General features: G+C 43.4%; 1 protein-coding gene across 3 annotated transcripts in view; it reads right to left on the bottom strand.

Annotated features, from left to right (window-relative positions):
* Positions 1–12,274, bottom strand: part of LOC125461035 (uncharacterized) — a 61,222-nt gene that overhangs the window by 16,268 nt on the left and 32,680 nt on the right. For all 3 annotated transcript variants that reach the window (XM_048549471.2, XM_048549553.2, XM_048549383.1), the window contains 3 exons: positions 6,087–6,193; positions 4,927–5,092; positions 1,771–2,008 (listed from right to left, as the gene is read on the bottom strand). In XM_048549471.2, the coding sequence (XP_048405428.1) occupies positions 1,771–2,008; positions 4,927–5,092; positions 6,087–6,171 (489 nt within the window). In that variant the 5' untranslated portion in view covers positions 6,172–6,193. The remainder of the gene's footprint in view (positions 1–1,770; positions 2,009–4,926; positions 5,093–6,086; positions 6,194–12,274) is intronic.

Consider the following 12,274-nt stretch of genomic DNA (forward strand, 5'->3'; position numbering starts at 1 on the left):
CGCACAGGGTTGGACAGAAAGCTATTGGGAGGGGCGACCAAATAGGCAGGAAATAGAAAAGGACAGGTTGTCTCAGTGGGCAAGCTTTGGCAGATGGAATATAGTATAGAAAAATGTCCATTTGTGGCAGAGATTTACAAACTAACTCAGTGACACATTAAAATCCCCATTCCCTGACCAGTCCACACTTCCAGACCCAGTGAGGTTTTGTCCCTGAGGGAGAGCAGTTTTCTTAATGGGGATTATAACATTACAATAGGAACGTGCTGAGTGTAACAGTGTTTGCAACATCCCATATCTTCTCCTTAAGTGTCTGTATGTGTGAATTATATTTAAAAGGTTGGCAGATGGAATATAGTATGGTGAAATGTGATTCGCATTTGTAAGAAGAGAAATAAAGCCAGAATTTTTGGGTTTAAAAGGGTGAGAAATTAACCAATATTATTGTCCAGGGGGTTAGGCTGATCTTACACACAAATACCAGAAAGTTAACATGATGGTAAAGCCAACAAATAGAAGGACAAATCGGTTCATATGTGAAATGAGCCACCAGAGGAAGTGGTCAATGCAGGTACAGTTACAACATTTGGAAGATATTTGGACAGGTACATGAATAGGAAATGTTTAGAGAAAAATGGGCCAAGTGCCACTAGATAGGATTGTCACAGAGATAGTAGGAACTGCTGATGCTGCAGAATCTGAGATGACATGGTATGAAGCTGGATGAACACAGCAGGCCAGGCAGCATCAGAGGAGCAGGAAAGCTGATGTTTCAGGTCTGGACCCTTCTTCAGAGATCCCCAGACCTGAAATGTCAGCTCTCCTGCTCCTCTGACGCTGCTTGGCCTGTTGTTTTCTCTCTCCTCATGTGTTGACCTAACCCTAGCAGGTATCTGTGATATCTATCTTGACCACTCCACATGAAGGCAAGTTCCATATTCCCACCACTCCTGAGTAAAGGCCAGCAATCACAGGACACCAGGTGATAGTCCAACGGGTTTATTTGAAAACACAAGCTTTTGAAGAGTGGCTCCTTCTTCACGTGTTAGTGAGAGGTGGCATCAGACACAGGATTTGTAAGTAAAAGATCAAAGGGTCACACCCAGTCTACCTCCTCAGTAAAGACATTTCTCCTGCATTGTTTGGTGGATTTATTGCTATAATGTATTTACAAGCACCCAAATTAGGGACACTTTATTAATGTCACTAATCAGACTAAGTAGATACATTCACAAAACAAAAGTTGCTGGAACAGGTTCTGAGGAAGGGACACCAGACCCAAAATGTTAACTCTGTTTTTCTCTTCACAGACGCTGCCAGACCTGCTGAGCTTTTCCAGCAAGCTCTGTTTTTGTTCCTGATTTGCAGCTTCTGCAGTTCTTTCGGTTTTTGTTAAAGTAGATGGCTTGCGTGAGCAGAGCTCCAGTAAGCACCAGTTGATGTGAACAATCCTCAAACTTGCTCAGCTTGCTAAAACAGAAGCAAGCTGAAAGAAGTTGCCTTGTACTGATTTTAAAAGTCAGCTGTTCTAATGAGATGAGCAGTACAGGAGGCTGTCAACGAAAATCACTACAATGTGCTGAAAAGGTGCACAGCTCAAATGGAGAGCTGTGCTGATGGATGGTCACAGAGAGTAAGTGACAGCAGAAATATGGAAGGTTGTGTTTTAGAAAAAGAGCAATTTCTTAGTTTCTAAATAATATGAATCCTAATATTACAGTGGAATAGAATCATACACTACTAAGAATCTGCTTAAAATCCGTCACTCACCTTGAAAAACACAATTGTTTCTGTGAGCAGATTGTTTTGCTGATGGTACTTCAGAAGGACATCAATATGCCGATGAAGATAAACACCGCAAGCTGGATTTCCCAGGGCTCTCATGGCAGAACAGTTAATGTTCAGTCCTTCCTGATACAGTTTCAAAGCTGCACTGTGGGACGTCACCAAAAACAATGTGTGTTCTTCAAGCTCTTTCCCACGTCTACCGGTTTCACGCATTTTAGCCCTGGGTGTTTAAAAAAAAAATTACTTTTCAAAAGCTGTTTGAAATACAATGCAATCACCTCAGGATTAAGAGGTGAAGTCAAATGGATTTTAAACCCCATTCTCTTCTACTGCCATCTTCTGAAAAATTGCTGAGGTCCATTTCAAAAGGCAATGACTGCCCTTTAACCAATAGCTTAATTTCATATGTGCAGTAAGTCGGTGAGTGTTTGCAGAGTGTTTAACTATGTCAGCATCACACAGGGGCATAGGAAATAGGTGCATGAGCAGGCCATTTGGCCCATCAATCCATCTCTGCTATGCTACTAGATCATGGCCAATCTTCTATCACAAGGCCATTTCCCCATACAGGGTGCTTGTCTTCATTAGTCAGGGCACAGAACATATAAGGTTTATGAAACATTGATGGAATACTGTGTACAGTTCTGGTTGCTACAGTATGAGAAAGACAAGATTACACTGCAGAGAGTGCAGAGAAGATTCATCGGGATATAGCCTGGGATGAAAAAACTCAGTTATGAGGAGAGACGGGATAGACTGGGTTTGTTACCCTTAAGGTAGAGGAGGCTGAGGGCTCTGAAAGAGGTATACAAAATTAGGAGAGGTACAGACAGGATAGATTGTGAGAATCTTTACCTCAGGGCAGACTTGCCTAGGACCAGAGGGCACAATCTGAAGACGAGGCATAAGTGGTTTAGAGGTGATCTGAGAAAAAAACTTTCACCCACAGGGTGGCAGAAATATGAAGCACACTGCCTGAGGGGTGGTGGAGAAAGATACTCTCGCAACATTTAAGAAGCATCTGGATGAGCACTCAAAATGCCTGAGCATTGTAGGCTATGGGCCAAGAATGGTGTAGCTTGGTGTTTGTTAGTTGGCATAGAAACAGTGGGCCGAAGGGTCTGTTTCTATGCTGTATGACTGTATAACTCTCTGATCTAAGGTTCACTTGGCTGATTCCTGGGATGAAAGCTTTTTTTCTCATGTGGAAAGGTTGGACCTATACTCAATGGAAGTTTGAAGAATGAATGGTGACTTTATTGAAACAAATAAGATTCTGAGGAGTCTTGATAGAGTAGAAGCTGAGAAGATGATTCCTCTCGTGAGGGAGCCTGGAATGAGTGGGCACAATTTTAAAATAATGGGGACACCTACTTAAAATGTAGATGAGGGGGAATTTCTTCACTCAGAGAGTTGTTCGTGTTTGGAATTTTCTTCTTCTGAGAACAGTGGATGCATTAGACAGGAAAGTAGGGTGATTTTCAAAAGTTAAAACTAAAAACCCATTGCAAAGTCAATGAAAGCGTGGAGCTCTGAGGTGATTGACACATTGGACAATCAATGGCAGGAGTCAGAGGGTGGGACAGTTGGAGGTCGGAGGTCATGTGATGTCATGTCTCAGTATGTCTTCCAAGCAGAGTTGGGATCATTATTTCTTGGTTCCTGATTTGTTAAGTGCTCTATCAGTTAATTTTAACCCAATACCTTTCCCCCGGAACCACTTTCAGGCCTTCAAGAAACTATTTGAATCCTGCTTCAATGCGCTATAGTTTTATAAACTGCACGCTCCACCATTTCTGCACAAACAACAAGATGCAATAAGGCTACAGTTGAATTACTAACTCAGAAGAAGACTTGTCTCTATCTGGTCAATGCCTTGAACCAGATGCGCAATCCCAATGTGGACCCTCACTCCCAATTTCCTTTGGCTCCCTCACTCTCCCAGGCAATAAGTCCAAACCATCACCCGTCACACCACAGTCACCTTGTACACAGAGGTCATTTCCAACAAGCCTTCCCTATTGGTGAGAATAATCCAAATCGAATTGCAAAGGCAATTACTACCATTATTGCCTTCCATCTGTGACTTCACTCCTGATTGGCTGTAGCCTTTTGTCACTTAATAAAATGCAGACGGATTAGCTGCTGCCCCACCGTCAAGTGGAGGTGGACTCCATTACAAAAAATCAAAAGGGTTGGCCTTGATTCCCAGGGTGTGGTAGAGTTAAAGTGGCAGGGCCCTCATGGAGTTGAAAACTTGGATGGTCCAGCCTTCTGGAGAAAGGTGGTAGGACACTAGGTCACTAAGGGCATAATCTGGGGTGGAACTGGGCAAACTGAAAGACTAGTGGCCTTATTGACATGGGAGTCAAAGGTTATGGGGGCACAGGTAGAAAAGAAGAGTTCAAGCTACAGATCAATTCTGATTTGAGTGAGAGATGGAGAAGGGTCAAGGGCCAAATGGCATCCTCCTGTTCCTATTTCTTAATGCCTTCTGGGACCCTCCCAACCTTATCAAAAGGGTATCAATGGACGAAGGCCAGAAATAGAATCCCCTTTCCTAACCCAGGACTTTCTCCTGGCAATCTTCCCAGCTCCTGACTCTATCCAGAGTCCCAGAGCCTGGGGTCAATGTAATACTTTGGGCAGATGTCCACCAAATGTGGAACACCAAAGGGCTGTAAGCCAGTGAGGCAGAGACACTGGGGGATCACATCTTCCACTGCTAAGATGGACCCTCTGGGGCCTGGGGACTGGCCAAAGGAAATTGGCCATCAAACATTTAGACTCTTACTCAGGGTACGTTACGTTTTCATTTTCTAAACCCTAGGAAAACCTTCCTAGCACTTCTCATGCTTGTGGCCAGTGGATATGGATTAGGCTGAGCTTAATCACATCATACTGGACACTGGCAATCTGACAAAAGATACAAACAGATGCAAAACAGATGAGCTGAAGCAGTATCCATCCATATAGCTCACCCTTGCCCCACCCTCAATTGCGAGTGTATCTTCAGAGGGAAATCCATTGTAACCTCAGATTTGATCCCAATTTGTACACATAGCTCTCCAGAAGCATGCAATAGTTTTTCCCAGAACATGAATGAGTTTTGAACCGTGATTATCACTCCATACTTACCGTTTCTCTGCAAATCGCCGCTCGAGTTTCACATTATGTATGAGCTTCATGTCCCCAAGCCTCCACAGGGAGTTCAAACTGTAACTGCTGTCAAGTTTGGACCCATCTAAAGTTGACTGTAAGAAGCTGTACTCGCGCCAATCCGTATGACAAATTTCTAAGTAAGCTTGGGAAGCAAAAAGTAATTGGTGTTAATCCAAATGGGACAAACAGAGTCGATGCAGCAACAGCGAGGGGAGTGACCCTTTCACTTAGTGATTGGGGTCCCATCCACCATTGCAACCATTCACTCCGTCTATCAGAAGTCTGCCTTAGCTTCAGTGTGTACAATCTACAAGATGCCACATCTCAACCTGCTGAAGCTTCCTGCACTTCCTTACCTCCACCATCTAGAAGGACCGAAAAAACGGTGGCTCAGTGGCTAGCACCTCTGCCTTCCAGCACCAGGGATCTGGGTTTGATTCCACCCTCCGGTGACTGTCTGTGTGGAGTTTGTGCATTCTCCTCGTGTCTGTGCGGGTTCGTCTCGGTTTCCTCCCACAGTCCAAACCTGTGCAGGTTAGGTGGGTTGGCCATGCTAAATTGTGTCAGCTAAGTAGGTTATTTTTGATAAATGTAGGTGTTACTGTGATTGGGCGTGTGGACTGGGTCTGGGTGGGATGCTCTTCAGAGGGTCAGCGTAGGTTCAACAGGCCAAACACCCTCAAGGATACTATGATTTTAAGCTGTGCAGCAAATGCATGGGAACACCACCACCTTTAATTTACACACCATCCCAAAGGGGGTGAAGAATTTTTTTTCTAATTCCCTATTATTTCCCAATGTGAATGTTGGATTTCTTGACTTGGAAAGGGCCAAAATCTATTCTTCTAGTCAATTGGTAAAACAGAATTCGCGGTTGTTTGTGGGATGGCATCATGGATAGAGGTCAAAGAACCAAAGTGGTTCTCTAATGTTCTGCAAGAAATGAGTCTTTAGCCCTACCCAGGCTGCACCTCACTCATGGTATGTGAACAGGTCTTGACCTTCGAAGGGGGCCCAGCAATCCATTCAGTTATCACACCAGCCAGGGACGGTGACTAAACAGAGTACTCTGAGAGCAAACAAAAACAGTTATTTAAGTTTCACTTTTTGGCACAAATATCCTTCTCACCACTTACCTTTGTCAGCACTCTTTTTCCTGGGGATTGTGAACTGTTTCAAACTATTTAAACTTGGGTTGATATTCTTGCTGTTTGGTTCCATTCCTCATGGTTTTTATGATGCACTAAATAAAGGAAGAGTTCAACGGAGGAAATTATGTTGGAAACCATTGTCATGGATGCTGAATGAAGCACATGAACAAACATAAATTAGAGAACCATGGGTCTGTAATGCTTGATGAAAGTTTTATGAAGTTATCGCAATAACTCCTTCCATTGACTTGTCCCTCAATTTACTGTCGTCTGAGCTATAATTCATATGAAGACTTCTGATATTGTTTGTTTTACGTAAAACAGGAATAATGTTGTTGCCGGCAAAAAGTACTTTAAAAAATCCTAGTAATGGGAATGATGCAAACTCTTAAAACCACTAACTAACAACCCGGGCTATTACCATAAAATCCCCCTTTTGCTCCAAGCTGGCACATAAACTGACAGACAAAAGGTTAGTAGGTGGATATTAGGTTAAAGATGGAAAGAGAGAAAGATGGTAAGCCACATGGTTGGACTCAGAGTATTTGAATCTCAGGCTAGCAGTTCCACCTTCTGGATGTGCTAAATCCCTTGGAGGAGCTCTATGACAGTTTGGTGAGGGAAGAGCTGAAAGCTTTGATAGAGTTACTGAAGTGGGTTCCTTCTTCTGGGGAGTACCCTGTGATACCCCACCAATCAGACACTCACGATACAGCTCCTCATTGAAAACGGTCTTCCAGTTTGACCTTTACTGCTCTAATCTGTTACTGTTCTTTACTTCAAACAGTGTCCCTGTGATTCCCTACCAAGGGGGCACTCACCATGCAGCTCCCCTCTGGGTGCAATCCTTTCTTGGGCCTCACTGCTGAAGCTCAAACAGGGCTGTGGGGTTCGGATTTACAGCTCCAGCCCTTGTCTTTTTTCCCCCTCCTCAATGTAACTGTTATTCCTGATAGTTCTGTATCTGTCATGAGGTCAGCCAGTTAAACTCTCTCTTAGCTTTGGTTGGCTTTCTGCAGTATGGATCTGAGGAGAGGGTTGGTGACAGATCAGTAGACAGTCTGATCCATGCTGATTCCTTAAATGCGGAGCTGGAAAAGCAGAGCAGGTTAGGCAGCAGCATCCGAGGAGCAGGAAAGTCAATGTTTTGGCCTGAAACGGTGACTTCCCTGCTCCTCAGACACTGCCTGACCTGCTCTACTTTTCCAGCTCCAGGTTTACTGACTCCAGCTTCCAGCATCAGTCCTTTGTGTTTCCATGCTGATTGCCTGAGGTTAATTCCCCACTGAGGGGGAATCACTGGCCGTGTCATGAACCTCATACAGAATCCCAGTTTTTTCTTATAACTTATTTAAAAATTAATCTGAGAAGTTAGTTATTGAAGGAGAACTTAGAAAGAATGAAGAGGGTTATAACACAATCAAGGCAAATTTCTAACTTTTTCCTAGCAGAATTTGTCTACATTACAGCAGCAATGGCATCAATATTATATTGGTATTGTTAGTGGACTTGTAATTGAGAATTACTAGAATGTTCCTTAGATCTGATATTCAACTGATTAATAGATAGTTGTTGGGTTGTATACGAGCTGAGTTCTACAGAAAAAGAAATTGCTAAATAATTCCAATTGTGCTCAGAATTACTTTGAAAACAAATTTAAGATTGTCAGTTAGACGTGCAGTATCAAGCATTTGTGCACACTGGAAGTGTCATGATCGCAGACTGAAATCTGTCTTGATAGATCATAAATGTAATTTTTGCATATGGTGATAATGGGAACTGCAGATGCTGGAGAATCCAAGATAACAAAGTGTGCAGCTGGATGAACACAGCAGGCCAAGCAGCATCTCAGGAGCACAAAAGCTGACGTTTCAGGCCTAGACTCTGATGAAGGGTCTAGGCCCGAAACGTCAGCTTTTGTGCTCCTGAGATGCTGCTTGGCCTGCTGTGTTCATCCAGCTCCACACTTTGTTATTTTTGCATATTGTTCCTGGTCATTGAAGCATTTTCACACAAGGCTGCAAATGATCTTCAAACAAATCTTTATTACTCAAAAGAATAAAAACTAAACCACACTATATAGTTTTGAAAGAAGTTAAATAGCAAAATAAAGTTTCAATGCCTTTTCCAATAATACACTTTGCATATATTCATTCCCAGAAAAATGTCACTTCTCTATCAACTCATTAATTTCGTACTCAATTGACTTTTTCCAAATGTGCCCTTGGACTGCTGAGACAGTTTTACAATTTCCTTCTGAGCCTGCTGCATGATACATTTCAATTATGATGGGCCAAATCTCTTTTCAGTTCTAACAATTTGCATGCACAAACTCTCACAGCTTGGAAGTGCCACAAAACTAAAACCACCTTTGTTAGTAGTGTTAGGTACCCCTAATCTAAAGACTTGCATCCCTTAATAGGAAGAAATTATTTGCACATCTGAATGAACTCCTTTATTTTCTAAATAAAAACTTGAAGAAATGCAGATGCTGTAGATCAGAAACAAAAACCGAAATTGATGGAAAAGCTCAGCAGGTCTGGCAGTATCCTTGGAGAGGAATCAGAGTTAATGTTTTGGGTCCAGTGGCCTTTCCTCACAGTTCTGGGAGGAGCAGCACCTCACATTCTGCCTTGGGAGCCTACCACCCAATGGGTCTCAATGTGGACTTTACTAACTTCAAACTCTCTCCACTCCCAGCCTCATCCCATGACCAACCCTCTCTCTCATCCCTACCTCCGTGACCTGACTCAACCTGTCCATCTTCTCTCCCACCTATCCATTCCTCCTACCTCACGAACCAATCCCCACCACTACCTCTTGCACTCACCTATCACCATCCCACGTACATTCCCCAGCCTGACCCACCCCCATTTATTTCAGAGCTCCCTTCCCCTCCCTCATTTCTGAAGAAGGGTCCTGACCAAAACATCAGCTGTCCTTGCTCCTCTGATGCTGTCTGGCCTGCTGCATTCCTCCAGCTCCACATTGTGTTACTACAATAATACAATTGCCCAAAAACTGGCTTAGGTTCTGATGCCTATCTAATCCGTATATGTAATGTAAATTTTAATTTAAGTGGAGGAAAAGGTGGGGAGTGTGCCTGTCCTTCTGTGATTTTCTTTTCCAAATACCTAAAGAAACTGTTTAGAATCCCAACTCATGCAAAAAACTTGATCCAGGTACCTTCTCTAAATGCAGTGAGTTCTATTTACAAACAAAATTCTATTAGAGGAGTGTGCTGTAGAGATATTAGGCTGTCAACAGCTGTGATTGGGAATTTGTGAAAAGCCAGTTACTTTCAGAGTGTTTAAGTGAGTTACCAAAGCAATGACTGCCAAAAATGAATTCAGTAAACTAACTGATAACCTTTATTAATATTTTGAATCCACTCTATTAACTTCAAATTTAGGATTAAAATTTTCTAAAGCAACTCTTAAACTAACATCCAATAAATAATCCCATTCCTGTAACAGTATAGCACTTTCACTGCACTGTAGCGGTGTACTGGCCAGGCACAGCTTACACACAGATAATGGCTCAATGTTGGTGGGTGAAATGTCAATTGATTCCATTAAGATAGGGGTGTGTGAAAATGTGCAATGGTGGTCAACTTTGCCCCTTTATCATAAATAAAGAGTGACTCCATGCCTTGTGTTCATTCCATTGAGTTCTACACCATTATCATAATACACTGCTCCAGTTTTCCAGGGGGCATGGAATCATTACCTGTACTCCCCAAGACATATCACCCTCACTCCCATGATACTGGAGGGATTATTACACTGTTGAAACAGACATCCTGGAATTCTGGGGCCTCGATATTTGAGTTTTGGCACGTTTAGAGAATTGCGTCAAGATTTGGGCCGCACTCATGATACCTCAGCACTCAGGAGAAAGTGCAATGACCAAAATGATATCCAGCCATGGGGCACATCAAAATTTTCTTTTCTCTTCTTTCATGGGTAGTATAACATGAGATTTGAACTTACAGAAGGCCCAAAGATCATGAAGCAGAGATTCGTTATTCCACTGGCATCACGTTATTACATACAGGAAGGGAAACCCTTCACAATAAGTTCATGGACTAACTTTGTGGTTACATTGGGCTGAAGAATTCCTTTGACCATTTATTCTCCTTTCCAAGTAAGTCTCTCTGCCCCAAAGAGCTCGCTTATTGAGCAAGTCTGTTTGATTGGTTCAGCTGCCATCCCACACCATCGCCACCTGCTGGTGGAGAACTGCTCAGTTGTCCATCACCGTCACTACTGGCTGCTCGAAGTCTCATGACATGGGTATCACCGACAAGGCTAGCATTTATTGTTTATCCCTAAATGCATTTTTGTAGGTAGTAACGAGCTTGAACTGCTGCACCAGCACACTATGAGGAAGGGAGTTCCGGGTTTCTGACCCAGTGACAGTAGAGGAACGGGGGTGATTGTTCCAAGTCAGGATGATGATGATGAGCTTGGAGAGGAACTTGCAGGTTCATGGTGTTTGCACACACATATTCCCCTTGTTCTTCTGGGTGGTAGATGTTTTCAATTTGCAAGATGCCTTTAAAGGAGCCTTACCAAGATTTTACAGTGAATCGAATCAATACACACACTGCTGTCTCTGTGAATCAGTGACATAGGGAGGAATGGTGAAGGTCAAGATCTAGAGGACTATTTTGTCCTGGATTGTGTTGACCTTCTCACGTGTTGTTGGAGCTGCATTCATCCAGGCAAATTGAGATTATTCCATCGCACTAGTGACATGTGGCTTGTAGATGAATGACAGGCAATATGGAGTCAGGCGGTGAGTTATCTGACACAAAACTCCCAGGCTCTAACCCGCTCTTGTAGCAAGTGTCTATGTTGGGTGATCCAGTTAGCTTCTGGTCAGTAGGAAACTCTAGGAGGTAGATGGCAGAGTACTGAGCAATGGTAATGCTGCTGTATGTATTAGAGACATGAATAGATCCTCTTTTTTTTCGCAAACGCTTACAATATGGGCATCTACCTGACAATACGGAAAGTTGCCCAGGTTTCTTCTGTTCACAAAAAGCAAGAAAAATCCAACCCGGTCAATTACTGCCCCATCAGCCTACTCTCGATCATCAGTAAAGTGATGAAGGTGTCATCAACAGTGCTATCAAGCAGCATCTGCTCAGCAATAACCTGCTCAGTGACGCCCAGTTTGGGTTCTGCCAGGGCCACTCAGCTCCTGACCTCATTACAGCCTTGGTTCAAACATGGATTAAAAAAAACTGAATTGTACACGTGAGGTGAGAATGACAGCACTTAACATCAAGGCTGAATTTGACCAAATATAGTACAAAGGAGCCAGAACAAAACTGGTATCAATGGATATTGGGGGCAAACTCTCCACTGGTTGGAGTCATGCCTGACATGTAGGAAGATGGTCGTCGTTGTTGCAAGTCAGTCACCTCAGTTCCTGGACAGCTCTGCAGGAATTCCTCAGGGTAGTGTCCTAGGCCCAACCACCTTCAGCTGCTTCATCAGTAACCTTCCCTGGGGATGCTTGCTGATGACTGCACAATGTCCAGCACCATTTGCGAGTCCTCAGTTAATGAAGCAGTCCGATTTCAAACGCTACAAGGCCTGGAAATATCCAGACTTGGGCTGACAATACATTTGCACCACACATTGCCAGGCAGTGACCATTTCCAAAAGAAACAACTTAACAACTGTCCCTTGGCATTCAATGGTGAATCCCCCACTATCAACATTCTGAAAATTACACTGATCAGAAACTCAGATAGACCTGCCACATAAATATCTTGGCAACAACAGCATGTCAGAGGCTTGGAATACTATGGTGAGTAACTCACCTCCTGACTCACCAAAGCCAGTCCACCATCTACAAGGCATAAGTCAGGAGTGTGTTGGAATATGCCCTACTTCCCTGGATGAGTGCAGCTTGAACAACACTCAAGAAGCTTGACGCCATCCAGGACAAAGCAGCCCGCTTGTTTGGAGCCGCATCCACTCCTTCCACTACCGATGTTCAGTAGCAGCAGTGTGTACTATCTGCAAGATGCATGACACAAATTTGCCAAAGATCATAAAGTAGCACCTTCCAAACCCATGACTACTTCCATCTAGAAGGACAAGGACAGCTGATACATGGGAACACCATCATCTGCAATTTCCCCTCCAAGCCACTCA

This window comes from Stegostoma tigrinum, chromosome 1 (assembly GCF_030684315.1).
Source record: "Stegostoma tigrinum isolate sSteTig4 chromosome 1, sSteTig4.hap1, whole genome shotgun sequence".
Taxonomy (NCBI): Eukaryota; Metazoa; Chordata; class Chondrichthyes; order Orectolobiformes; family Stegostomatidae; genus Stegostoma; species Stegostoma tigrinum.